We start from the raw sequence: 27,241 nt of genomic DNA, 5'->3' as shown, positions 1-27,241 counted from the left end.
AGACTCCAACTCTCCCAGATCCTGGTATAAATGGGCAGTGGAGGTTGATGATGCGATTTACTGTGAATCAAATCACCATCCCGGCTGGAAGTCTCAGATGTCAGCAAACACAGAAGAAGTAGTTGCGGTCTGACTGCAACATCAATGTTGTCCTACTTATATGTCAGGTTCTTTCCCTCTCTTTTCATCCATGGTAGACATTTCAAGGTCTGGAACTAATTGTAAAGTGACATCATCAGTAGACACACCTTGAATGTGTACATAAGGCCACACTGATGCTTCTAGTTCACATTTTTCCTAGCTGCCCAGTGACAAAATAGTGGTTATGCGCATCCTACAATGAGGGCTGCTACACCTATCTGTCTTTCCATGGTTCTGCCAGTTATTTGGTACAAAGCTTGAAAATCAAAGGTCACCAACTTTATACTGGATGTCGGCAGAGTTGATACATAAGAGGAAAGACCATTCACAGCAATGATCTCCTGATTGCAGTTTGCTGTTGGATCCCATGTCCTTTTTTCAGGTTTTCATCTGGGAGATATTTGGGGATCCACGGACGAATAGCTAAATCGAGCAGCACAAAGATTCCAGCTAGAATTAGGGAGCATGTGCATCGGTAATGTAAGTTAAATATTTTCCTAGTTGACAGTGCAGCTTTTTTTTTTTTTTTTGAAAATATATTTATTGGATTTTCAAGTATTACATTGACAACAAGCCCTTGTTAGGGGGCAAAAGCCACACAGGGCGGCGAGTCAAAACATCATAACAGTGAGTTCCACAGGGTTATAAACAGCCATAAACATTTTTTGCTGGGTTATTTAGAAACTATCCCCATCGGTTCCCACTACATTCTTAGTCAATGTAAACTTTATAATGCAAAAAATGAAGGAGGGAGGGAAGGGGTGGGGTGGGGGGTATAGTGATAGGACCGTCCTGCTTTTTGTATACTACATCATAAGAGTCAGTGTTTAATATACATATAGTTCAAAAACATCTATTTATTTGCAAGTAGATTTCTTAGGCAGTCTATGTGACCGTGGCTTCCATACCTCCGAAACCTGCCTTGAAAGGGGGGGGGGGCTATTGGGAACAATCAATTATCGGCTCTCGATGACATGTACAAGGACTTCAGTACATATTCTTATATTTTTATCTAGTTTTTCATATTTGTGCTGGAGGTGAACAATCCAGTATTGTATACATTTTTATTTTTTCAGGATCCGATTTGGATTCTATAAAGGCTCCCCACTTTCTCCAGAATTGACTGCCTGTATGGTGCGGTTCACCTAGCATCTCATATCTTTCAAAGTACATATATCTCATCATTAGCGTGTCAATCTCTCTCAACGTAGGGGTGTGGTGAACTATCCATGAGTTAAGAATAACTTTCTTTGCCACCATTACCAGCAGAGACAGGAAAGGTATAAGGGGCTTCCTATCAACTGGTAGGTTCCATTTGTCAAAGTTGGCAAAAAGTAGAGGTATTGGATCCAGGGTCACGGACAATTGAAAGGTCATATTCACGTAGTGTACAAGTTTATTCCAATACTTTTTAATTTTGTCACAGGACCACATGTTATGAAAAGTCGAGGCTGATAGAGCCCCGCATTTCGGGCATTTACCATTCTCATCCTCAACATAGTGTGCCCGCTGGCTTTGTGATACATATGCCCTGTGTATTGTCTTAATGTGGACCTCCTTAAGGACCGATGCCCTTACTATGCGGAGTGTAGTATCATAATATTTAACCAATTCATCAGCTGAAGATAAAGAGGGTATATCTCTTATCCATAGCATTTGTAGTCGCTGGGGTATAGTATGTGGAGAGTGTGTTAGTAAAAGTGAGTACAGGAGTTTGGGTTTATATTTATGTTTGATGAACTTAGTGATGAGTGGTTGTAAAGGGTCTCTGGAAGGTAGTGTTGGTGTGGACGCAGCCAGGGAATGGGCATAATGCTGAATCTGTGCTAAGGCATACATACTATTTTGCGGGATGGAGAATTCCGAGGTCAAGCGTTTAAGGGATTTTACTTGACCGCCCGGGTCAAAGACCTGAGATGCCATTCTGAGACCTTTATATATCAATCTGCGACATACCGGGTTTTCCAACCCAGGCGTAAATGAAGGATTACCCCATAGTGGAATCCAGTCCAGTCTATGTGGTGATCTTTTAATTTTCGCAGAGACTGCATTCCAGGCCTCGTATATATCTTTAAACAGGATATTAGTACGTATATGTGCTGGTAACAACTGTCGTTTAGTTTGAATTAGAGCGCCCGGGGAGAATGGTGCAAACAGTGCGCAATCTAGGTCGAAGTCTACATATGTATTGTGTTCTAAGGCCCAGTCCATGGCTATCCTCATCAGTAGCGCCCTCGAGTATAGCAATAGGTCGGGGAAACCAAGACCCCCCTCCCTTTTTGATCGTCTCAGCTTCCAGGATGCTATACGAGGTTTTTTAGATCTCCATATAAACCTGGTGCATAATCTGTCAAATTGTTTAATATCTTTCATGGTTAGTTTTATTGGGAGGAGCTGCATGGAATACGTTAATCTTGGTAATAGCACTGTTTTAATCACCTCAATTCTACCAAGTACTGATAGAGGTAAATCATGCCATTTTTCCATTGTTTCAGCTATCTTAGCAATAATCGGAGTGAAATTTAGCCTATATAGATCCCCTAGCCGTCTAGGTATCTGGATACCCAGGTATTTAACGTGAGAAGATACCACCCGGATGGTCTGTAGTGCTGCACATGTTTGTAAGTCGGGGGAATGCTCTGAAAGAATCAATAATTCAGATTTGCTGATATTTATTTTATACCCTGAAAATACCCGAATGTTGAAATTATGTCTAATGCCACAGGTATAGAATGTTCAGGGTGTGAGAAGAAGAGTAACATATCGTCGGCGTACAAGGATACTCTGAGGTCATTATTCCCAATTCGTATACCCGTATACCGAGGAGAGTGTCTTAGGGATATCGCCAGTGGTTCTAAAGCCAGTATAAACAGGAGGGGGGAGAGAGGGCAGCCTTGTCGGGTGCCCCTCATTATCTGGAAAGGAGAAGACAGCAGGCCATTACATATAATTTGGGAGGATGGGCTAGAGTATATTGTTTTTAAAAAAGAGATAAATTTCTGCGGTATTGCAAAACGATCCAGCACGTCATAAAGATGATCCCAGTGCACCATGTCGAAAGCTTTTTCCGCGTCCAGGGAGAGGAGCGCTCTGGATGTGTTCGACATGGCGCTGGCAGTGCAGCTTTAATGCATCTGGTTACTGAGCTACAAAAGCAAGATTACCACTGTAGCAAATCAAATTCAGAAAATCACCTTTGCGTAATTTTCGATGTCAAAATATGCAGACCGTTTCATCAACAACAGCAGGAATGTTGTGTCTGGCAACATTTGTCCAGTAGGGAATTCTACCCCAATTTTGTAATCCTGGGATTTGGGATTGAAAAAAAGATATCCTCCAAACCCCTCATCCCCCCCCCCCTTCCCCGCTTTCATTCTCCCTTCTCCCCTCTCACTGACCTTAATGAGGGGCTTCCCTTGGCTGGCGTATTGTCTGGCCCTCTGTAATGCTGGGTACACACTGGCTGATATATCGGCCGTTCTATCGAATGGCTGATATATCGCTAGACCGTCGGCCAGTGTGTACAAACTATATGTCTGTGCACGCCGTCGCTCACAGACATCTGCAGATATATCGGTCAGCCGACCGCCCGTGCACATGCTGCAGCAGCGTGAGCAGGCGCATGTAAATGCATGCCCAGTTTGTGATGTCAGTCATAATGGAATGGGCAGTGTGTATGCACAACACACTGCCTAATCCGGCTTTAGATATATCTACAGATCCATTTATCTGCAGATATATCTACAAATGTGTATCCACCATTAGGCTCAGCTGCAGTAGAAGAGCTGGAGTCATGTGATATGGCTGCTCTGAGTCTCTGATTGGCTGGAAGCGTGCAGCACAGTGATGATGCCAAAACATAGTGCGCTCCCAGCCTATCACTGACTGAGAGCAACTGCATCATGGACTCCATCTATTAGGTGGGCAAAAATGTCTGGTATCCGTGCTCATCTTCCCTACTGTCCAGTAAATTAATATTCTGCTGTTAATATTCTCTCTTAATGTTAATGAGTTGTATCATGGTAGTACATACCCCAAAGTACTTGAATAATATATAGGGGGGGAGTGGTGTTAAAGTTATATATTTAAATAATCATAAGGTTTCATATTGTTTTATGATATAGAACAACTCTCACATACGAGAGATGTCTCAGTCAGAAATAGCTTGTAAATAGCTTGTAAATGCAAGGAAAACATTCTGTATTTTGATTTTTTAGGAATTTGGTTTTTTTTTTGCCAAATGGTTACCGGTGTTATGTGAATTGTAAATTAAACGTATATTTCTCCATTTATTTAAAATCGTTTAATACATTTTATTTTATTATTTTTTCATGAAACACTTTTTAAGAAAGGGATGCCTTTGTCTATGCCCAGTAGAAGCGGATATTATGGGCTAAATTAGTATTCAGGAGAATGCAGCCTATTAAGTTGCATAGTATGAAGTTGTGGGAACACTAGGCATATAAGGCATATAAGGAAGTATTACGTCACTGAGACATGAGGCACTTTACTAGGGGTGTAGTATGTGTTGCCGGCAGTCGGGCTCTCAGCGACCAGCATACTGAGTGCTCACCATGCTGGGGGCACGGTGGCGCGCTATACACGCCACGCTATCTATTCTCCCTCCAGGGGGGTCGTGGACCCACAAGAGGGAGAAAATCTGTCGGTATGCCGGCGGTCGGGATTCCGGCGCCGGTATGGTGGTCGTCAGGAGGCCGGCCGCTGGCAACCTGAAGACCACCCCTTTACTATAAACCTGTTATATTATTGCTGTTTGAGGCACTTTGTATTAGAGATGTGCAGGTTCGGTTTTACTCGGATTTACTTGGGGCTCGAAACGGCATCTTATTGGATCACGGATGTCACGCGTTTTGGATAGCCAATAAGCAAAACCCGAAAAACCAGAGTAAATCCGAGTAAAACCGAACCCGCACATCTCTACTTTGTATTGGTTTAATCCAATGAAACATGAAACCTCTGATCGCAGTACTGTACGGTTCTCACATTAATAAATGCATACATTTAGAGAGATAATGCTGTGTGCAGAATAAAATCAGTCCAAACATTTTTGGAAACCTTTTTGGGAATATAAAGTAAAATTCTATACATGTTCGAACTACGAATGCAATACAGTATATTAACATTGATGTCTGTGATGTCGCTCTCCTTGGTGCTGAAATAGGAATTGTAATTTCTCCTATTTATATCCTATTTGAGAATAGTCTAATTCTGCTCCTCACCTCTATGGGGGAATTCAAGTTATTTGTGCGCCAGCGGCCAGATGGTGCCTGACGGAGCATTTCAAGTTTTGCTTCATTTGGGCGCGCACAGCTGCCGGCGCTAACATTACTGTTATGTTGTTCCGTTTTGACGGGCTGGTAACTAATTAGTATTAAACCTATATGTAGCCTAGCTGGTCTTTGTCAGTCTATTTTGCGTGGTAACATGAACAATGTGTTCAGTTGTGCTATTTATTGGAGGGGGGGGCAGTTGTTTGTCATAGACCGTAATAAATAGGAAAGCATCAGAACACATTTTGTAGAATGCACTTTGAAAGTGAGTGGGTGTTCATAGAGAGAAACTGCATCTTTATATCACATACTGTATGATGCTGAAAGTGCTGTATATTAACAATTTCATCTTTACAATTCTGATTCTGACTTGAGAGCAGAACAAAAGAAAACAAGTAACTTTGTGCCATGTTGCACTGCAGGTGGGGAGATTTAAAATGTGTAGTTAATTAGATTTTTGATAGAAGAGTCCAAACTCAAGTTTAACTTGTAGTATTAAAATAAATACGTCCAGTATTTGTCGGCTACTTGCAAAAGCAGCCAGTATTTACTTTTCATACAAAAACGATAAATACATCTGCCCCTTGCATTGCAAAATGTTATGTTCCAGGTGCAAAGTTACTTGCTTTTTTCTAGCACTCAGACCTTGGGTCAAATGTAATGGAGTGCAATTTTGCCCAAATGTGCAAGTTTAGCGGTAAACTTGCACATTTCTTACCTTACTAAAAAACATGCACATGACAACTCACATCCAGATGTATTCCAATACAACAGATAGATCTTGGGCAATGTAATGCAATGCGAATTTACAACTCGGACCTAAAACATTACCAAAAACTCGCCAATAAATAGATCAGCTTCTGGATGGTGAGTTTGTCAGAACCATGCGCATATCAGTGAGATCTGTGCATGCTTCTGTCTGTAAAGGTAAAGAAAAAGTAAAAAAAAAAAAGACAAGCAGGCCCCCCCAACAGCGTAACCAGCTCCAGGCTCTTGGACCGGACCTGGTTCCAAAAATACAGGGTGGGGGGAGAAGTAGGGACCCATTTATATAGGTCACTATGGCCCCCACATCACCCCCCCTCCCTCCCCAACTAGTCACCCCTGGCCAGGGTTCCCTGGGGAGTGAGGACCCCTATAATAAAGGGGTCCCCCCCCCCCCCACCAGGCACCCAAGGGCCAGGTATGAAGACCGAGGCTGTCGCTGGAACCCGTGGGTGCCAGGCTGAAGTCATAAAATGTGTAAAATAAATAAATATTGTCTTTTGCTGTGGAACTACAGGTCCCAGCAAGCCTCCACGTATGCTGGTACTTGGAGAATTACAAGTACCAGCATGCGGGGCATTAATGGCCCGCTGATACCTGTAGTTCCACAAGAAAATAAATATTACAGTAAACACACACACCTTCAAAGTAAAATTTTATTAACACACACTTACACACTCATACACACTTACACATACTTACCTACATCCCACGCGCCATTCACGTCCCCTTCTCCAGTAGAATCTATTAGGGTACCTGTAAAAAAAATAATTCTCACCTAATATCCGGTGTAGATCGGTCATCTTCATTCTATGTTGTCATTAAAGGGGTTAAAAAAAATTAAACGCAAAAAACCCAGACCACGCACCCATCAGAGTGACCTCAATTAACCCTGCGGTCTACCGCAAACCGCAGAATTCCCACCATAGACTATACTGGGGATTGCGATCCTTCACTATATGCACCCATACGCTCCACCTGATTGACAGGCCTGGGAGCACATAGCCAATCAGTAGAGCGCTATGACGTGACGCTCCCTGGCAGTTCCCCAAGTGACAAGAGTCACAAGGGGTCTCGGCATTCGGGGACAGGGGATCCATGTGTAAACATGAGTCCCCTTCAGTTGCGTGGTATGGGTTTTTTTTGTGAGGTTTTTCTTTTAACCCCTGGATGCCTACATGGAACGAAGAGGACCAATCTACAGCCAATATTAGGTGAGTATAATTCTACTGGAGAAGGGGACGTCATTGCCTGCGTGGGATGTAGGTAAATATTTTTAAGTGTGTATGAGTGTACTTGTGTTTATTTGTAATATTTCTTCTGTTGTGGAACTGCAGGTACCAGCGGTCCCTTTAATGTCCCACATGCTGGTACTTGTGGTTCTCCAAGTACCAGCATGCGGGGGGTGGGGGTGGGGGGGTGGTGGTGGCTTGCTGGGACCTGTAGTTCCACAGCAAAAGACAATATTTATTTGTTTTCTCTTTTATTACACATTTTATTGCTATCAGCCTGGCACCCACCGCCCACGGATGCCAGGGACAGCCTCGGGCCTCATCCCTGACCCTTGGGTGCCTGTAAGGGGGGAACTTTTATTATAGGGGTCCCCACTCCCCCAGGGAACCCCAGCCACGGGTGACTAGGTGGAGGGGGTGATGCGGCCGCAGGGACCTATATAAATGTGTCACCCGGCTGCGGCATTACCTCCCTGTCTGGTGGAGCCCGCTGCTGGTTTCAAAACTATGGGGGAACCCTACTTTTTTCCCCCACCTTATTTTTGATCCAAGAGCCCGGTGCTGGTTGTTAAAATACTGGGGAACCCTAGTCAATTTTTTACCCCTATTTTTGCAACCAGGACCGGCTCAGAGAGCTCCGGGCTGGTTATGCTTTTGGGGGGGACCTACATATTTTTTTTCTCCTTTACTTTTACAGACAGAAGCATGCATAGATCTCACTGATGAATGCAAACAGTTTGCATTACAAGGTGCGAATGTAACCACTAGGTTTCAGGTCTGTATTTTCATCGGACCTCGCATGCAGGTAGAGTTTTAACTAAAAACTTGCACTGCATTACATTTGCGAGTTGCGGCGCCAACTCGCACCTTCTCAAAGTGCGAGAAGCTGCAAGTTGGAACGTGACTATAATCTTGCACCACATTACACTCCTGTAGTGCAGTGATTATTCATTAGTCCATTGTTATACAGTAAAGCATACAAAATACATGCCTCTATCTACTGCACTATCTTTTATTTATTTATTGTTGGAACCATTTGATATTTATGTTTTTAATATTGTGAAATAAATGTTTTTATTTATGAAACTAAACTAGTCCAGACACATAGGTTATTCAGTAAGGATTGCAGATTCTGCTAAAAACCAGAATCTGCACTCCTTTCTATGGCATGCTGGGGGCTGCCCATCGCAGAGCAAGGCTGCCAGCATGCTGGATGGCCTGCCCAGTGGCTGTGACCGCAATTTGCAGCAACTGTGGATGAACCCTGCAGCTGCAGCTAGGCTGTGTCTGCAGGCGGTCAGCTTTCTTTTTTTCCCTTTGGAGCGGCTGTGTGTGGCGTCACGCAGCCGGCACCGAAAAAGCCGCCGACCTGCCCCCTTTTTCCCGCAATGGTCCATCGCCGCTACCGGCCCACCCTTCGAATGCCTCTGCCTGTCAGTCGGGCAGAGGCATACGCACCCATTGCAAACCGATCGCATTCGGCGCAGGACGGAACCTGCGCATGCGCACTGGTGCCGCCAATGGGGATGCGACCTGAATAACCCCCATAGATCTTTCCACACACACTTGCGCCAGGGTGACACCTATCTTATATCAACTTTCTTTTTTTTTTTTTCTCAGAATCAGCGTCCAAATGTCCTCTAATCCATACAAGTTACACTGATTCTAACCATCACTTTTCTTGTGCAGTTTAGATATGAATACAAGTGATTGGTTAGAAGGGGTTACACTGCATACTGATGTGTTCATGCATGGAAAACACATGAGAAGCATGCAAAATGCAGAAAACCATAAATAAACTCTATAACAGAGTGACATGAATGAACACAGTGCTCTGAAATATCACAACTAATATGTTCTGTGTCCTACCATTTAGCATTGAAGTGATAAGTAATTTGGCTTCTTCTGTAACCACGGGTGAATTTATTAGAAGTAATTATGTTTACTGTGTAAAGACAAGATATACACAAGTGAAGCAAAGAAAATAATAAGAAAAAAACAAAAAAACATTTTATCATAGATTTGAAATGCCTGCAATATAATAATTCATTACTATTTTAAGTCCATATTTTCCTTTTTTGTTTTTGTAAACCTATCAATGTTATCAGTTACAATTGTAGACAGGTCATCAGGCACAATTAGGCTTGGCACACACATGACTGATCGGCCAACCCGCCGACTGATTTGGTGAGCTATACACACTTACCAATTGGCTGTTCAATATGTTTGACCAGACATCACATCTGGCCGGCCCAACTTGTGATGTCATTGTCGGCGGTTCCTTTGGCCGCATAACGGGAGTGTCGGCAGGTCAACTGTATAGGCAGATGTACCGATATATCTGCATGATACTGTATATCAGCATTGGGCTGTGCTGGAGGGCTCACCTGGTATATCTGTGAACATCGTCGGTCACAGACATACCGCCTGTGCACACACGCCGATGCACTAGATATATTATTCGTTGACTGCAGAAATGATATACTGTATCACATAGTGTGTACCCAGGCTCAATCTAATAATTCTATTCAGCGAAGACAACACTATGATTAGCACCAACATGTGTGTGTTATGATAAAGTGGAGCCTACAGAACGATATTACCAATTACAAAACAACTTGTTTGCACGTAAGCAACAAGAAAAAGTAATTTTCTATCAGTTATAAACATATGGGCTTGAAAAACAATTAAACCTGCTGCTTTTCATTGAAAATAAAGTTGTAGTGTGTTTACAGTTGTTTTGTTGTACTCATACAATGTTTTCTCTCTCTGGGTTGTAAATACAACATAATACTGTTGCCATGTGAAATACATATGCTGGCACAATAGCTCCCAAGCCCAGGAGTGTATCAATTCTAGATACAGAGATTCTCCATCTTCATGTAGCTTGTACGTATTTCAGATTATAATGACAGAGAGCACTTACTAAGACAGACACAGCTACATTAAACAGCACTCACGTGTGGACATCACAAAGTTATATCACCGCTCCCTATTGCCTATTGATTTCTTAACCAGTTTAATGCTGGAGGGCTTCAAGGAAATTACTAGGTTCTTTCCCCTCTTGCTAGAAACTGTGATGACGGACCAAGATAAATTTGTGATTGGTTGGGCAGGGGGGAAGCATCCTTGAGCGAGTGAGAGTGCTGAGCATGCATAAATAAGCCTGTAGGAGAAATCTCTGCGCGCTCTCTCTCTCTCTCTCTCTCTCTCTCTCTCTCTCTCTCTCTCTCTCTCTCTCTCCTGAGTGGACCACAGAGAAACTGCTTCTATGCATGCAAAACGGAGAGAGAGACAGGGAAATGTCAATAGGGAGGGGGGAAATACAAGGAGAGAGTGAAACATTATCAGTGAGAGATGAGAGCAGTGTGAATGAAGCTCACTCTGTGTATGTGTGCGGACACGCGAGGATCAGACAGGAGTGTACAAGAGAGGAGCAGATTAGTCTTGCCTGCTGCAGCAGGGAGGAGGGGGGCCATGCCACCTGCACCTTTCAGGCACCCTTCAGCACAGCTGCCCTGCATGCAGACATGCGGTGGAGGCCAGAGCGGATGTTCCTAACACTGATTTAGGGGTTTTCTCTTTATGGCAGCTGCTAGCATGGCAACTTCTGCTGAAGACTGGTGGGTTGACTGGCACTCTGAATCATAACTCTTTCTCCCCCCCAAAAAAGTGCTTTTGCTATCTACACCTTGTTGTTTGTTATAATGGGACAAATTTGCCATTGGATGGATTGACACTGACAATTAAGTTTAGGGATAACCCCTTCTATCTGCCAGTTTTATCCCTCTCCATGAACCCCTAAACCCGTGTACCCACCTGCACCATGAGACGATCGAGCACGGATGAATCTACTTACCATCGCAGTCCATCCCTGGACAGCAAAGACTACTCTCTTCCCCAGGGCGGTGCATTCCGGCGCTATAGCAGCCTCTACGGGGGGCAGTTTGGGGCATCAGCAGGTGGCTCTTTTTTTGGGTTTCACACTAACCCGGGTCCTAAAGCCACAAAATCTAAATACACATCCCCGAAGGGCAACAAGTATGTGGTGTTTTACCTGGATCTCTCCTTCATTTTCCTCCTAGAGCTGAAGAGGTGCAGGATGGCACAGAACTGCCTGCAGTGTATGAAATATCTCATGTTCGTCTTCAACCTCCTCTTTTGGGTGAGTTTCTGGGAAAAGGTGGGCGGGAGACTCTGAACATTTCCTTAAAGACAAATATCATTTTCTACCCTGGTGGCAGCTTGTCTACGTTTTCTTAAAAGATTAGTTTTATTTGACTTGTTGTAGAAGTGTCATCCTCTAATGGGGTCCAAAACATGTAGAATTAAGTTTGATCTAATTACAGGTTAAGTCCTCAGGTGAGCCAAAGTGACCTAACAGTTATGTGTTTAAAGTGTCAATTATAAGACAAAATATATACTTTGAAAATGTCTTAATGAATTAAATAAATATTGCTACAACCAAGAACACAGCCAGCTATTGTCATGAAATATTAGAGCTGTCTCTTATGGCCTTGAGCCATTGCTGAACTTCTGCATTTATAAGCTAATGATGTGAATCAGTCATAGTGGTCACTCTTTCTTGTGTTTATAGGATATTTTAAGGGCACAAATCACATTAATCTTATCTCTGAAATCTGGTGACAAGAGAAATGTGGGCTATTATGCGGCTTTATATGTTTTGCTTTTCAGTATTGCTACTGTATATATCCTGTTTTTGTATATTGCTGTGTCTCCACATCCCACACATTCTCTTCTTAAAGACAGATGTCCGGAAACTTGGCTAGTGCTAAGTGGACGTAGAAACTGCCCTTTAAGTCCAGTCAAAACTGCAGGTAGGAAATCATTGAGATGTATTCATGACAGCCTTTTCCCAAATCACTGCGGATCTCTATATGTGTACTTTGGGGGGAGGATAGAATTCTATCTAGAAAAAAAAAAGATCATCTTTTATCCTATATTGTGCTTAAAATTCAAAATGAAATCTACAAGTCCCCAGGGATGGAAACCCCAGATTCTTACATGTTCAATTAACTCCGACAACTGTGATGATCATGTTTTTTTATCCATCCTTCTCTGGAGAAGCCCTGCATTTATTCTGAGTACTGTATCTCATGTATACAGCTAATATTTTCCCTGCAGCTTTATTAGCCTGGATCTGTCACCTACTCACTCTGTATCCTTATATTTCTCTGTATGTCAGATAACTGCCCTAGCAGGAACTCCCTGTGTGTTTAGAATAAAGATGCACTGTACGATGATTTCTCTGCTGTATTGTAGCCTTGAGTGTTTTTCTTACATTTAGGTGTAAATGAGTTTACTGTCCTTCAATTCCAAGCTGTTTGTGCTGCGACTTAAAGCAAGTAATATGCCTTGTCTTGACTGAGATACATGCAGAAGATGGATTGGCACATATGTGATAAGATATATCAGGGTTTCAAAGCTGTTTTTGAGGGCAATGACAAACGGATTAGTGTAAAATTCACCCTAAAGGAAAAAACAGTACAACATGTTCTTTTTCTATTCCTGACAACATGACATAATGAATCATTAAACCCAAAACATATTCCAGCTTTAGCATACAGCATGCAGCTTTTTATTGATACTTCCTGTACTGTGATTGCACAAGTTGCCTTACCTGTTTTGCACACATCTGCTTCCATTAGCGCGTATATGTATGTATATTAAATATTATTTATTATACAACTGCGCTCACTGCTCCTGCTTTATTTAAACTTACAACTGCTCCTGTCGATTGCTTTTATTTATACATCCCATATCACTGATACCGCATGCTCCTCCCTGTTACTCCTATCACTGTTCCCGCCTGCTCCTCCTATTTATACATATCCTCCATGTTACTCCTATCACTGTTCCCGCCTGCTCCTCCTATTTATACATATCCTCCATGTTACTCCTATCACTGTTCCCGCCTGCTCCTCCTATTTATACATATCCTCCATGTTACTCCTATCACTGTTCCCGCCTGCTCCTCCTATTTATACATATCCTCCCTGTTACTCCTATCACTGTTCCCGCCTGCTCCTCCTATTTATACATATCCTCCATGTTACTCCTATCACTGTTCCCGCCTGCTCCTCCTATTTATACATATCCTCCATGTTACTCCTATCACTGTTCCCGCCTGCTCCTCCTATTTATACATATCCTCCATGTTACTCCTATCACTGTTCCCGCCTGCTCCTCCTATTTATACATATCCTCCATGTTACTCCTATCACTGTTCCCGCCTGCTCCTCCTATTTATACATATCTTCCATGTTACTCCTATCACTGTTCCCGCCTGCTCCTCCTATTTATACATATCCTCCATGTTACTCCTATCACTGTTCCCGCCTGCTCCTCCTATTTATACATATCCTCCATGTTACTCCTATCACTGTTCCCGCCTGCTCCTCCTATTTATACATATCCTCCATGTTACTCCTATCACTGTTCCCGCCTGCTCCTCCTATTTATACATATCCTCCATGTTACTCCTATCACTGTTCCCGCCTGCTCCTCCTATTTATACATATCCTCCCTGTTACTTCTATCACTGTTCCCGCCTGCTCCTCCTATTTATACATATCCTCCATGTTACTCCTATCACTGTTCCCGCCTGCTCCTCCTATTTATACATATCCTCCATGTTACTCCTATCACTGTTCCCGCCTGCTCCTCCTATTTATACATATCCTCCATGTTACTCCTATCACTGTTCCCGCCTGCTCCTCCTATTTATACATATCTTCCATGTTACTCCTATCACTGTTCCCGCCTGCTCCTCCTATTTATACATATCCTCCATGTTACTCCTATCACTGTTCCCGCCTGCTCCTCCTATTTATACATATCCTCCATGTTACTCCTATCACTGTTCCCGCCTGCTCCTCCTATTTATACATATCCTCCATGTTACTCCTATCACTGTTCCCGCCTGCTCCTCCTATTTATACATATCCTCCCTGTTACTCCTATCACTGTTCCCGCCTGCTCCTCCTATTTATACATATCCTCCATGTTACTCCTATCACTGTTCCCGCCTGCTCCTCCTATTTATACATATCCTCCATGTTACTCCTATCACTGTTCCCGCCTGCTCCTCCTATTTATACATATCCTCCATGTTACTCCTATCACTGTTCCCGCCTGCTCCTCCTATTTATACATATCCTCCATGTTACTCCTATCACTGTTCCCGCCTGCTCCTCCTATTTATACATATCCTCCATGTTACTCCTATCACTGTTCCCGCCTGCTCCTCCTATTTATACATATCCTCCATGTTACTCCTATCACTGTTCCCGCCTGCTCCTCCTATTTATACATATCCTCCATGTTACTCCTATCACTGTTCCCGCCTGCTCCTCCTATTTATACATATCCTCCATGTTACTCCTATCACTGTTCCCGCCTGCTCCTCCTATTTATACATATCCTCCCTGTTACTTCTATCACTGTTCCCGCCTGCTCCTCCTATTTATACATATCCTCCATGTTACTCCTATCACTGTTCCCGCCTGCTCCTCCTATTTATACATATCCTCCATGTTACTCCTATCACTGTTCCCGCCTGCTCCTCCTATTTATACATATCCTCCATGTTACTCCTATCACTGTTCCCGCCTGCTCCTCCTATTTATACATATCTTCCATGTTACTCCTATCACTGTTCCCGCCTGCTCCTCCTATTTATACATATCCTCCATGTTACTCCTATCACTGTTCCCGCCTGCTCCTCCTATTTATACATATCCTCCATGTTACTCCTATCACTGTTCCCGCCTGCTCCTCCTATTTATACATATCCTCCATGTTACTCCTATCACTGTTCCCGCCTGCTCCTCCTATTTATACATATCCTCCATGTTACTCCTATCACTGTTCCCGCCTGCTCCTCCTATTTATACATATCCTCCATGTTACTCCTATCACTGTTCCCGCCTGCTCCTCCTATTTATACATATCCTCCCTGTTACTCCTATCACTGTTCCCGCCTGCTCCTCCTATTTATACATATCCTCCATGTTACTCCTATCACTGTTCCCGCCTGCTCCTCCTATTTATACATATCCTCCCTGTTACTCCTATCACTGTTCCCGCCTGCTCCTCCTATTTATACATATCCTCCATGTTACTCCTATCACTGTTCCCGCCTGCTCCTCCTATTTATACATATCCTCCATGTTACTCCTATCACTGTTCCCGCCTGCTCCTCCTATTTATACATATCCTCCATGTTACTCCTATCACTGTTCCCGCCTGCTCCTCCTATTTATACATATCCTCCATGTTACTCCTATCACTGTTCCCGCCTGCTCCTCCTATTTATACATATCCTCCATGTTACTCCTATCACTGTTCCCGCCTGCTCCTCCTATTTATACATATCCTCCCTGTTACTCCTATCACTGTTCCCGCCTGCTCCTCCTATTTATACATATCCTCCATGTTACTCCTATCACTGTTCCCGCCTGCTCCTCCTATTTATACATATCCTCCATGTTACTCCTATCACTGTTCCCGCCTGCTCCTCCTATTTATACATATCCTCCATGTTACTCCTATCACTGTTCCCGCCTGCTCCTCCTATTTATACATATCCTCCATGTTACTCCTATCACTGTTCCCGCCTGCTCCTCCTATTTATACATATCCTCCATGTTACTCCTATCACTGTTCCCGCCTGCTCCTCCTATTTATACATATCCTCCATGTTACTCCTATCATTGTTCCCGCCTGCTCCTCCTATTTATACATATCCTCCATGTTACTCCTATCACTGTTCCCGCCTGCTCCTCCTATTTATACATATCCTCCATGTTACTCCTATCACTGTTCCCGCCTGCTCCTCCCATTTATACATATCTTCCATGTTATACCTATAACTGGTTCCGCATGTCCACCACTGCACGTCTTAATTATACTTATCACTTGTCCTGCATTCTCCTTTCTATTACTCCTGTCATTGTTCTCACCTGCTCCTCCTATTTATACATATCACTGGGGGTGCATTTCCGGGGTGTGGGTCCCCCTGGACTGTTGTGGCTGTTTTGCCTCAGGAGCAACACATATTAACACTTATTTTCATATTTACTTTCATCCATATCGTGTGTTTTGTTACAATGTAATGAATTTCCTACCTTCACTGTTCACTACTTTACCTCTCACTACTTTATCTCTCACCTCATTACCTCTCACTAATTACCCCTGCTCTTTTCAGCAGCCTCTCTCACTAACCTATTTTCACTTTTTCACTATATATTTTTTCACCTTGTGTTGCCCTGGGGTCACTCAGCTGCTTCATTTTGGGGGGTCCCGCGCCCAGGATTTGTACCCCCCAAAATGTTAGGGACTTGCCCAACTAATGAGGTCACCTGGACGCGGTGGGCAAGCCGTTACTTATGGCCATAACTATGCGAAGAACCTCGCTCAAAATGCAAAATGCAAAATTTTATTATTTTGATTATTATTAATAAATTGGTAATGTTTGATTTGTGCACCTGCAACCTTTTCTTTGTATGCAGTTCTACTGACAGGTCTCCGCAGGGTCGCACCTCTCATTACCGGTGTGCAGCCCAGGATCCATCCCCTGTATATTACTGGTCCCGCAAGATCCTCCATGTTTCACCTATAACTGGTTCTGCATGTCCACCACTGCTTGTCTTATTGTCTTATTTATACATATCGCTGGTCCCTGTTACTTCTATCACTGTTCCCAACTGCTCTTCCAATTTATACATATCGGTGGTCTTGCATTCTACTCCCTTTTACCCCTATCACTGTTCCCAACTTCTCCTCCTACAGATGTGTCCTCATACATCTTTCCTCAATACTTGACGCAGTGGGAGATGCCTGGCGTGAGTGAGCTGACAGGTCCCGTGCAACTCCGTTAACATCGGGCGTCTTTTTTTTTTTGCTGAAAATGTGTATTCGCATCGCTATGTGAATATGACGCACAAGCAGAGTCTGCTGATTGTTTTCTAGGAAAACACAAAGCATAGCATTTCGTATTCAGATAGAACCACACAGAATACAGGCATGCCACTTATAATATTAATCAGCAAAAGCTGCTTGTGCGCCCTATTTACATCATTTTGTGAATAAGATGCATTTTAATGAAGAAAGTCACACAAAAAATAAGAATTTACTCACCGGTAATTCTATTTCTCGTAGTCCGCAGTGGATGCTGGGAACTCCGTAAGGACCATGGGGAATAGCGGGCTCCGAAGGAGGCTGGGCACTCTAGAAAGATCTTAGACTACCTGGTGTGCACTGGCTCCTCCCACTATGACCCTCCTCCAAGCCTCAGTTAGGTACTGTGCCCGGACGAGCGTACACAATAAGGAAGGATTTTGAATCCCGGGTAAGACTCATACCAGCCACACCAATCACACCGTACAACTCGTGATATGAAACACAGTTAACAGTATGAAACAATAGAGCCTCTCAACAGATGGCTCAACAATAACCCGATTTAGTTAACCATAACTATGTACAAGTATTGCAGATAAACCGCACTTGGGATGGGCGCCCAGCATCCACTACGGACTACGAGAAATAGAATTACCGGTGAGTAAATTCTTATTTTCTCTAACGTCCTAGTGGATGCTGGGAACTCCGTAAGGACCATGGGGATTATACCAAAGCTCCCAAACGGGCGGGAGAGTGCGGATGACTCTGCAGCACTGAATGAGAGAACTCCAGGTCCTCCTCAGCCAGGGTATCAAATTTGTAGAATTTTTGCAAACGTGTTTGCCCCTGACCAAGTAGCTGCTCGGCAAAGTTGTAAAGCCGAGACCTCTCGGGCAGCCGCCCAAGATGAGCCCACCTTCCTTGTGGAATGGGCATTGACAGATTTTGGCTGTGGCAGGCCTGCCACAGTATGTGCAAGCTGAATTGTACTACAAATCCAACGAGCAATAGTCTGCTTAGAAGCAGGAGCACCCAGCTTGTTAGGTGCATATAGGATAAACAGCGAGTCAGATTTTCTGACTCTAGCCGTTCTGGAAACATATATTTTCAGTGCCCTGACAACGTCTAGCAACTTGGAGTCCTCCAAGTCCCTAGTAGCCTAGGCACCACAATAGGCTGGTTCAGGTGAAACGCTGACACCACCTTTGGGAGAAACTGGGGACGAGTCCTCAATTCTGCCCTATCCATATGGAAAATCAAATAAGGGCTTTTACAAGACAAAGCCGCCAACTTTGATACTCGCCTGGCAGAAGCCAAGGCCAATAACATAACCACCTTCCACGTGAGATATTTCAGATCCACGGTTTTTAGTGGTTCAAACCAATGTGATTTTAAGAAACTCAACACCACGTTGAGATCCCAAGGTGCCACAGGAGGCACAAACGGGGGCTGACTCTGCAGCACTCCTTTTATAAATGTCTGAACTTCAGGTACTGAAGCTAGTTCTTTTTGAAAGAAAATCGACAGAGCCGAGATCTGTACCTTAATGGAACCCAATTTAAGGCCCATAGTCACTCCTGCTTGCAGGAAATGCAGAAATCGACCTAGTTGAAATTCCTCTGTTGGGGCCCTTTCGGCCTCACACCATGCAACATATTTTCGCCATATGCGGTGATAATGAGTTGCTGTAACCTCTTTCCTGGCTTTAGTAAGCGTAGGAATGACTTCCTCCGGAATGCCCTTTTCCTTCAGGATCCGGTGTTCAACCGCCATGCCGACAAACGCAGCTGCGGTAAGTCTTGGAACAGACAGGGCCCCTGCTGCCGCAGGTCCTGTCTGAGTGGCAGAGGCCATGGGTCCTCTGATATAAATTCTTGAAGTTCTGGGTACCAAGCTCTTCTTGGCCATCCACGAGTATCGTTCTTACTCCTCGCCTTCTTATTATTCTCAGTACCTTTGGTATGAGAGGCAGAGGGGAGAACACATAAACCGACTGGTACACCCACGGTGTTACCAGAGCGTCCATAGCTATCGCCTGAGGGTCCCTTGACCCGGTGCAATATCTTTTATAGCTTTTTGTTGAGGCGGGACGCCATCATGTCCACCTGTGGCCTTTCCCAATGGTGTACAATCCTATTGGAAGACTTCTGGAGGAAGTCCCCATTCTCCCGGGTGGAGGTCGTGTCTGTTGAGAAGATCTGCTTCCCAGTTGTCCACTCCGGGAATGAACACTGCTGACAGTGCTAACACATGATTTTCCGCCTATCGGAGAATCCTTGTGGCTTCAGCCATCGCCATCCTGCTTCTTGTGCCGCCCTGTTGGTTTACATGGGCGACTGCCGTGATGTTGTCTGATTGGATCAGTACCGGCTGGTTTTGAAGCAGAGGCCTTGCCGGCCTCAGGGCATTGTAAATGGCCCTCAGGTCCAGAATATTTATGTGTAGGGAAATAACCTGACTTGACCAAAGTCCCTGGAAATTTCTTCCCTGTGTGACTGCCTCCCAGCCTCAAAGGCTGGAATCCATGGTCACTAGGACCTAGTCCTGTATGCCGAACCTGCGGCCCTCTTGAAGATGGGCACTCTGCAGCCACCACAGTAGAGATACCCTGGTCCTTGGAGACAGGGTTATCAGCCTATGCATCGGAAGATGCGATCCGGACCACTTGTCCAACAGGTCCCTCTGAAAAGTTCTTGTATGGAACCTGCCTAATGGGATTGCTTCGTAGGAAGCTACCATTTTTCCCAGGACTCGCGTGCAATGATGCACCGCTACCTATTTTGGCTTCAGGAGGTCTCTGACTAGAGATGACAACTCCTTGGCTTTCTCCTCCGGGAGAAACACTATTTCTGGTTTATGTCCAGAACCATCCCCAGGAACAGTAGACGTGTCATAGGAACCAGCTGTGACTTTGGACTGTTTAGAATCCAACCATGCTGTTGTAGCACTTTCCAAAATAGTGCTACCCCGACTACCAACTGCTCCTTGGACTTCGCCCTTATAACGAGATTGTCCAAGTACGGGATAATTACAACTCCCTTTTTTTTGAAGGAGTATCAACATTTCGGCCATTACCTTGATAAAACACCCTCCGTGCCATGTACAGTCCAAACGGCAGTGTCTGGACTTGGTAATGGTAATCCTGTACCACAAATCTGAGGTACTCCTGGCGAGGATGGTAAATGGGGACATGCAGGTAAGCATCCTTGATGTCCCAGGATACCATGTAATCCCCCTCGTCCAGGCTTGGAATAACCGCCCTGAGCGATTCCATCTTGAACTTGAATTTTTGTGTTCAAGGATTTTAAATATAAAATGGGTCACACCGAACCATGCGGTTTCGGTACCCCAACCCGTGTGGAATAGTAACCCCGTCCTTGTTGAAGTAGGGGCACCTTGAGTATTACCTGCTGGGAATACCGCTTATTAATTGCCTCTAGCACAGCCTCCCTGCCTGAGGGAGTTGTCAGCAAGGCATATTTTAGGAAACGGCTGGGGGGAGACATCTCGAATTCCAGCTTGTACCCCTGAAATACTACTTGAAAGAAACAGGGATCCACCTGTGAGCGAGCCCACTAATTGCTGAAATTTTTGAGACGGCCCCCCACCGTACCTGGCTACACCTGTGGAGCACCCGCGTCATGGTGTGGCCTCACAGGAGGCGGGGGAAGAATCTTGATTCTGGCAACAGGCTGACTGGTGCAGCTTTTTTCCCTCTACCCTTGTCTCTGTACAGAAAGGAAGCGCCATTTGACCCGCTTGCTTTTCTGAAGCCGAAAGGACTGTACCTTTGTCTGTGAGGAAACCTGAGGTAAAATTATTTCTTCCCAGCAGTTGCTGTGGATACGAGGTCCCAGAGACCATCCCCAAATAATTCCTCACCCTTATAAGGCTCTCTATGCGCTTTTTAAGTCAGCATCACCTGTCCAGTGACAGGTCTCTAATACCCTCCTGACAGAATGGACATTACATTTATTTTGGATGCCAGCCGGCAAAATATCCCTCTGTGCATCCCCCATATATAAGACGACGTCTTTAATATGTTTTTATGTTTGCCAACTAGTATCCCTGTTTGACAGGGTCACCGACCACGCTGCAGCAGCACTATCTGCAGGTCTCAGTCTAGTACCTGAGTGTGTAAATACAGACTTCAGGATAGCCTCCTGTTTTTTATCAACAGGTACTATTAAAGTGGCCGTATCCTAAGACGGCAGTGCCACCTTTTTTGACAAACGTGTGAGCGCCTTATCCACCCTAGGGGATATCTCCCAGCGTAACTTATCCACCTGGCGGGAAAGGGTACGCCATCAGTAACTTTTTATAAATTACCAGTTTCTTAACGGGGGAACCCACGCTTTCACACACTTCATTTATTCATCTGATGGGGGAACAAAACACTGCCTGTTTTTTCTCCCCAAACCTAAAACCCATTTTTAGAGGTGCTTGGGTTAAAGTCAGAAATGTATAACACATTTTTTATTGCCGGGATCACGTCACGGATGTTCCTAGTGGATTGTGTATATGTCTCCACCTTGTCGACACTGGAGTCAGACTCCGTGTCGACATCTGTGTCTGCCATCTGAGAGAGCGGGCGTTTTTGAGCCCCTGATGGCCTTTGAGACGCCTGGGCAGGCGCGGGCTGCGAAGCCGGCTGTCCCACAGCTGTTACGTCATCCACCCTTTTATGTAAGGAGTTGACACTGTCGGTTAATACCTTTCACCTATCCATCCACTCTGGTGTCGGCCCCACAGGGGGCGACATCACATATATCGGCCTCTGTTCTGTCACCATATAAGCCTCCTCATTCAACATGTCGACACAGCCGTACCGACACACCGCAGACATACAGGGAATGCTCTAAACGAGGACAGGACCCACAAAAGCCCTTTGGGGGGACAGAGTAAGAGTATGCCAGCACACACCAGAGCGCTATATATATACAGGGACTAACTGAGTTATGTCCCTAATAGCTTTTATATAATATACTGTATACAGTGCCAATTTTAATGCCCCCCCTCTCTTTTCCCTCTTACTGTGCAGGGAAGAGCCAGGGAGCTTCCCTCCAGCCGAGCTGTGAGGGAAAAATGGCGCCAGTGTGCTGAGGAGATAGGCTCCGCCCCTTTTTCGCGGCCTATTCTCCCGTTTTTTATGGAATTCTGGCAGGGGTATTTACCTCATATATAGCCCCTGGGGCCATATATTGAGGTATTTTAGCCAGCCAAGGTGTTTTTATTGCTGCCTCAGGGCGCCCCCCCCAGCGCCCTGCACCCTCAGTGACCGGAGTGTGAAGTGTGTGAGAGGAGCAATGGCGCACAGCTGCAGTGCTGTGCGCTACCTTGGTGAAGACAGAGTCTTCATGCCGCCGATTTTCCGGACCATCTTCTTGCTTCTGGCTCTGTAAGGGGGACGGCGGCGCGGCTCCGGGACCGAACATCAAGGCTGGGCCTGCGGTCGATCCCTCTGGAGCTAATGGTGTCCAGTAGCCTAAGAAGCCCAATCCGGCTGCAAGCAGGCGAGTTCGCTTCTTCTCCCCTTAGTCCCTCGCTGCAGTGAGCCTGTTGCCAGCAGGTCTCACTGAAAATAACAAATTCTAAGACTATAACTTTCTAAGAGCTCAGGAGAGCCCCTAGTGTGCATCCAACCTCGGCCGGGCACGAAATCTAACTGAGGCTTGGAGGAGGGTCATAGTGGGAGGAGCCAGTGCACACCAGGTAGTCTAAGATCTTTCTAGAGTGCCCAGCCTCCTTCGGAGACCGCTATTCCCCATGGTCCTTACGGAGTTCCCAGCATCCACTAGGACGTTAGAGAAAGACACTCTGCACTACCAAGTCACACATGGTGTGACTAGAAGGGCTGTTTAATGTGCAGGGAGGCTAGATGTACAGTAAGTGGACACATCTGTATTTATACATATTACTGGTCCCGCATTCTGCTCCCTGTTACGCTATCAGTCTTTCCACGTGATCCTCTTATCACTGGTCTCATAAAATCCTCCATGTTACACCTATAACTGGTCCCACATGTCCACCATTTTATACATATCACTTTTCCCGCATGCTCCTCTTATTTATACATATCACTACTCCTGCATGTTCCTCGTATTTATACATATCACTGCTCCCGCATACTTCTCTTGTTTATACATATCACTGCTACATATCACATGCTCCTCCTATTTATACATATAACTGCTACATATCACATGCTCCTCCTATTTATACATATCACTGCTCCCACATGCTCCTCCTATTTATACATATCACTGCTCCTGCATATTCCTCGTATATTTATCCATATCCCTGCTCTCGCATGCTCCTCCTATTTATACATACCACTGGTCCCACATGCTCCTCCTGTTAATACATATCACTGCTCCCGCATGCTTCTCCTGTTTATACATATCACTGCTACATATCACATGCTCCTCTTATTTATACATATCACTGCTACATATCACATGCTCCTCCTATTTATACATATAACTGCTACATATCACATGCTCCTCCTATTTATACATATCACTGCTCCCTCATGCTCCTCCTATTTGTGCATATCACTATTCCCACATGCTCCTCCTTTTTATACATATTGCTGCTCCCACATGCTCCTCCTGTTTATACATATCACTGCTCCTACATGCTCCTCCTATTTATACATATCACTGCTCCCGCATGTTCCTCCTATTTATGCATATCACTATTCCCACATGCTCCTCCTATTTATACATATCACTGCTCCTACATGCTCCTCCTATTTATACATATCACTGCTCCCACGTGCTCCTCCTATTTATACATATCACTATTCCCGCATGCTCCTCCTATTTATGCATATCACTGCTTCCGCGTACTCCTCCTATTTATACATATAACTGCTACATATCACATGCTCCTCCTATTTATACATATCACTGCTCCCGCATACTCCTCCTATTTATACATATTACTGTTCCCGCATGCTCCTCCTATTTATACATATCACTGCTTCCGCATGCTCCTCCTAATTTAACATATCACTGCTCCTGTCAGCTCCCTTATTTATACCTATCATTGCTTCTGTCAGTTCCTCTTATTTAAATATATTATCCCTGCTCCTACAAGCTTCTCCCAGTTAAACATACAATATCACTGCACCCACATGCTCCTCTAATTTATGGGCGGGGGGGCCGGGGAGAAAGCACTGCATATAATTATAATTGTTTATTTTTAAGTTGCCACCAAATTCTGCAGCAATAGACAGTATAATATATCATATAAAATATGACAGGTCTGGTCAGATGGGAAGGAGTTTTCTGTAAGTTGGTAGTGTCACATGATATTTGTGGTAATGCAAAATTCTCAGGCCAGATGCATATCTAGTATGCGAATATATTCAAATATATCAAGGGTTTCCGGAAGGGAAACATTTTCCAAATGAAGAGAAGCAATAGGACACGAGGACAGGAGGAGGGGAGGGGGGGAAGAAGGGGGGGGGGGTGTCAGGGAAATGGAGGGGGGGAAGGGGGGGGGTTCAGGGAAAATTTTAGGAAAAATTACTTACACAGAAAGGGAGGTGGACAAGTGGAATAGCCTACCATCAGAGGTAGTAGATGCTATGGGGTATATGCAATTAGCGGCGAATCGCGGCAAATTATCGCCGTTTTTTAATTCAACACAATTCGACAGGTGAATTCCGGCAGGTGGCTTCCGGAATTCCCCATATTCAATGAAAAACGGATTCGACAGTCCCGCGGGCGAAAAACGGCCGATTTGCCGGATTTTGCCGCGATTTAAAAAAACGGGGAAAAACGGGAAAAACCCGGAAAAAAATGGCGTGGGGTCCCCCCTCCAAAGCATAACCAGCCTCGGGCTCTTCGAGCTGGTCCTGGTTCTAAAAATGCGGGGGAAAAATTGACAGGGGATCCCCCGTATTCTTAAAACCAGCACCGGGCTCTGCGCCTGGTGCTGGTGCAAAAAATACGGGGGACAAAAAGAGTAGGGGTCCCCCGTATTTTTTACACCAGCATCGGGCTCCACTAGCTTCAATCAAGGGGTCCCCCCCCAGCCACCCAATGGCCAGGGGTGAAGCCCGAGGCTGTCCCCCCCCCCCCCCATCCATTGGCTGCGGATGGGAGGCTGATAGCCTTGAGTAAAATGACAGAATATTGTTTTTTCCAATAGTACTACAAGTCCCAGCAAGCCTCCCCCGCAAGCTGGTACTTGGAGAACCACAAGTACCAGCATGCGGGAGAAAAACGGGCCCGCTGGTACCTGTAGTACTACTGGGAAAAAAATACCCAAATAAAAACAGGAGACACACACCGTGACAAGTACAACTTTATTACACACTGCCGACACACATACATACTTACCTATGTTGACACGCAGACTGCCACAGTCTCCGACGATCCGAGGGTACCTGTGAAAAAAATTATACTCACCTGCCAGTGTCCAGAGATAAATCCACGTCCAGAGATAATCCTCGTACTTGGCAAAAAACCACGAACACCCGAACCACCGGACTGAAAGGGGTCCCATGTTGACACATGAGACCCCTTTCCCCGAATGCCGGGACATCACGTGACTCCTGTCACTGAGGTCCCTTCAGCCAATCAGGAAGCGCTACTCCGTGGCGCTCACCTGATTGGCTGTGCGCGTCTAAGCTCAGACAGCGCATCGCACAGCTGCCTCCATTACTTTCAATGGTGGGAACTTTGCCATCAGCGGTGCGGTTACCCGCGGTCAGCCGCTGACCGCGGGTGACCCCACCACTAACCGCAAAGTTCCCACCATTGAATATAATGGAGGGAGCTGTGCGATGCGCTGACAGCTCAGACGCGCACAGAGCCAATCAGCAGAGTGCAAGGACGTTGCGCTCGCTGATTGGCTTACGAGACCTTTCAGTGACAGCAGTCACGGGGGGGTCTCTCTGCATTCGGGGAAAGGGGTCCCATGTGTCAACATGGGACCCCTTTCAGTTCGCTGGTCGGTGTTCGTTTTCTTTTTTTGACAAGTACGTGGATTTATCTCTGGACCATGGATCAGGTGAGTATAATTATCTTTTATTTTCAGGTACCCGTGGATTCTACTTGGAGAAGAGGACCGACTGCTTCGTGTCAACATAGGTAAGTATGTGTGTGTCGGCAGTGTGTAATAAAGTTGTACTTGTCACGGTGTGTGTCTCCTGTTTTTATTTGGGTATTTTTTCCCCAGTAGTACTACAGGTACCAGCGGGCCCGGTTTTCCTCCGCATGCTGGTACTTGTGGTTCTCCAAGTACCAGCTTGCGGGGGAGGCTTGCTGGGACTTGTAGTACTATTGGAAAAAACAATATTCTGTCATTTTACTCAAGGCTATCAGCCTCCCATCCGCAGCCCTTGGATGGGGGGGACAGCCTCGGGCTTCACCCCTGGCCCTTGGGTGGCTGGGGGGGGACCCCTTGATTGAAGGGGTCCCCACTCCCCCAGGGTACCCCGGCCAGGGGTGACTAGTTGGATATTTAATGCCACGGCCGCAAGGCACTGTATAAAAGTGACCCCCGGCTGTGGCATTATCTGTCCAGCTAGTGGAGCCCGATGCTGGTGTAAAAAATACGGGGGACCCCTACTCTTTTTGTCCCCCGTATTTTTTGCACCAGCACCAGGTGCAGAGCCCGGTGCTGGTTTTAAAAATACGGGGGATCCCCTGTCAATTTCCCCCCCGCATTTTTAGAACCAGGACCAGCTCGAAGAGCCCGAGGCTGGTTATGCTTCGGAAGGGGGACCCCACGCCATTTTTTTTCTGAATTTTACCATTCCATCTAAAAAAAAAATTATTTTAAAAAATATATAAATAATACTTGTGCCTCCAAAAAAGACAAACCAAGTACCTAATCCCTTCTAATATAAATAGATATGCTATTATCAATAAAAAA

At 45.1% G+C, this 27,241-nt stretch overlaps 1 protein-coding gene across 3 annotated transcripts in view; it reads left to right on the top strand.

Annotated features, from left to right (window-relative positions):
* TSPAN4 (tetraspanin 4) overlaps window positions 1-27,241 on the top strand; it is a 1,631,716-nt gene that overhangs the window by 1,041,694 nt on the left and 562,781 nt on the right. For 2 of the 3 annotated variants that reach the window (XM_063944765.1, XM_063944764.1), the window contains one exon: window positions 11,515-11,594. In XM_063944765.1, coding sequence (XP_063800835.1) covers window positions 11,532-11,594 — 63 coding nt within the window. In that variant the 5' untranslated portion in view covers window positions 11,515-11,531. Of the gene's footprint in view, window positions 1-10,678; window positions 11,595-27,241 lie in introns of those variants that run through there. The other variant, XM_063944763.1, reaches the window with a different exon arrangement.

This window comes from Pseudophryne corroboree, chromosome 11 (assembly GCF_028390025.1).
Source record: "Pseudophryne corroboree isolate aPseCor3 chromosome 11, aPseCor3.hap2, whole genome shotgun sequence".
NCBI classification, from domain to species: Eukaryota; Metazoa; Chordata; class Amphibia; order Anura; family Myobatrachidae; genus Pseudophryne; species Pseudophryne corroboree.
Note: the sequence above shows the minus strand (reverse complement) of the source record. Positions and strands in the feature narration are given on the sequence as shown.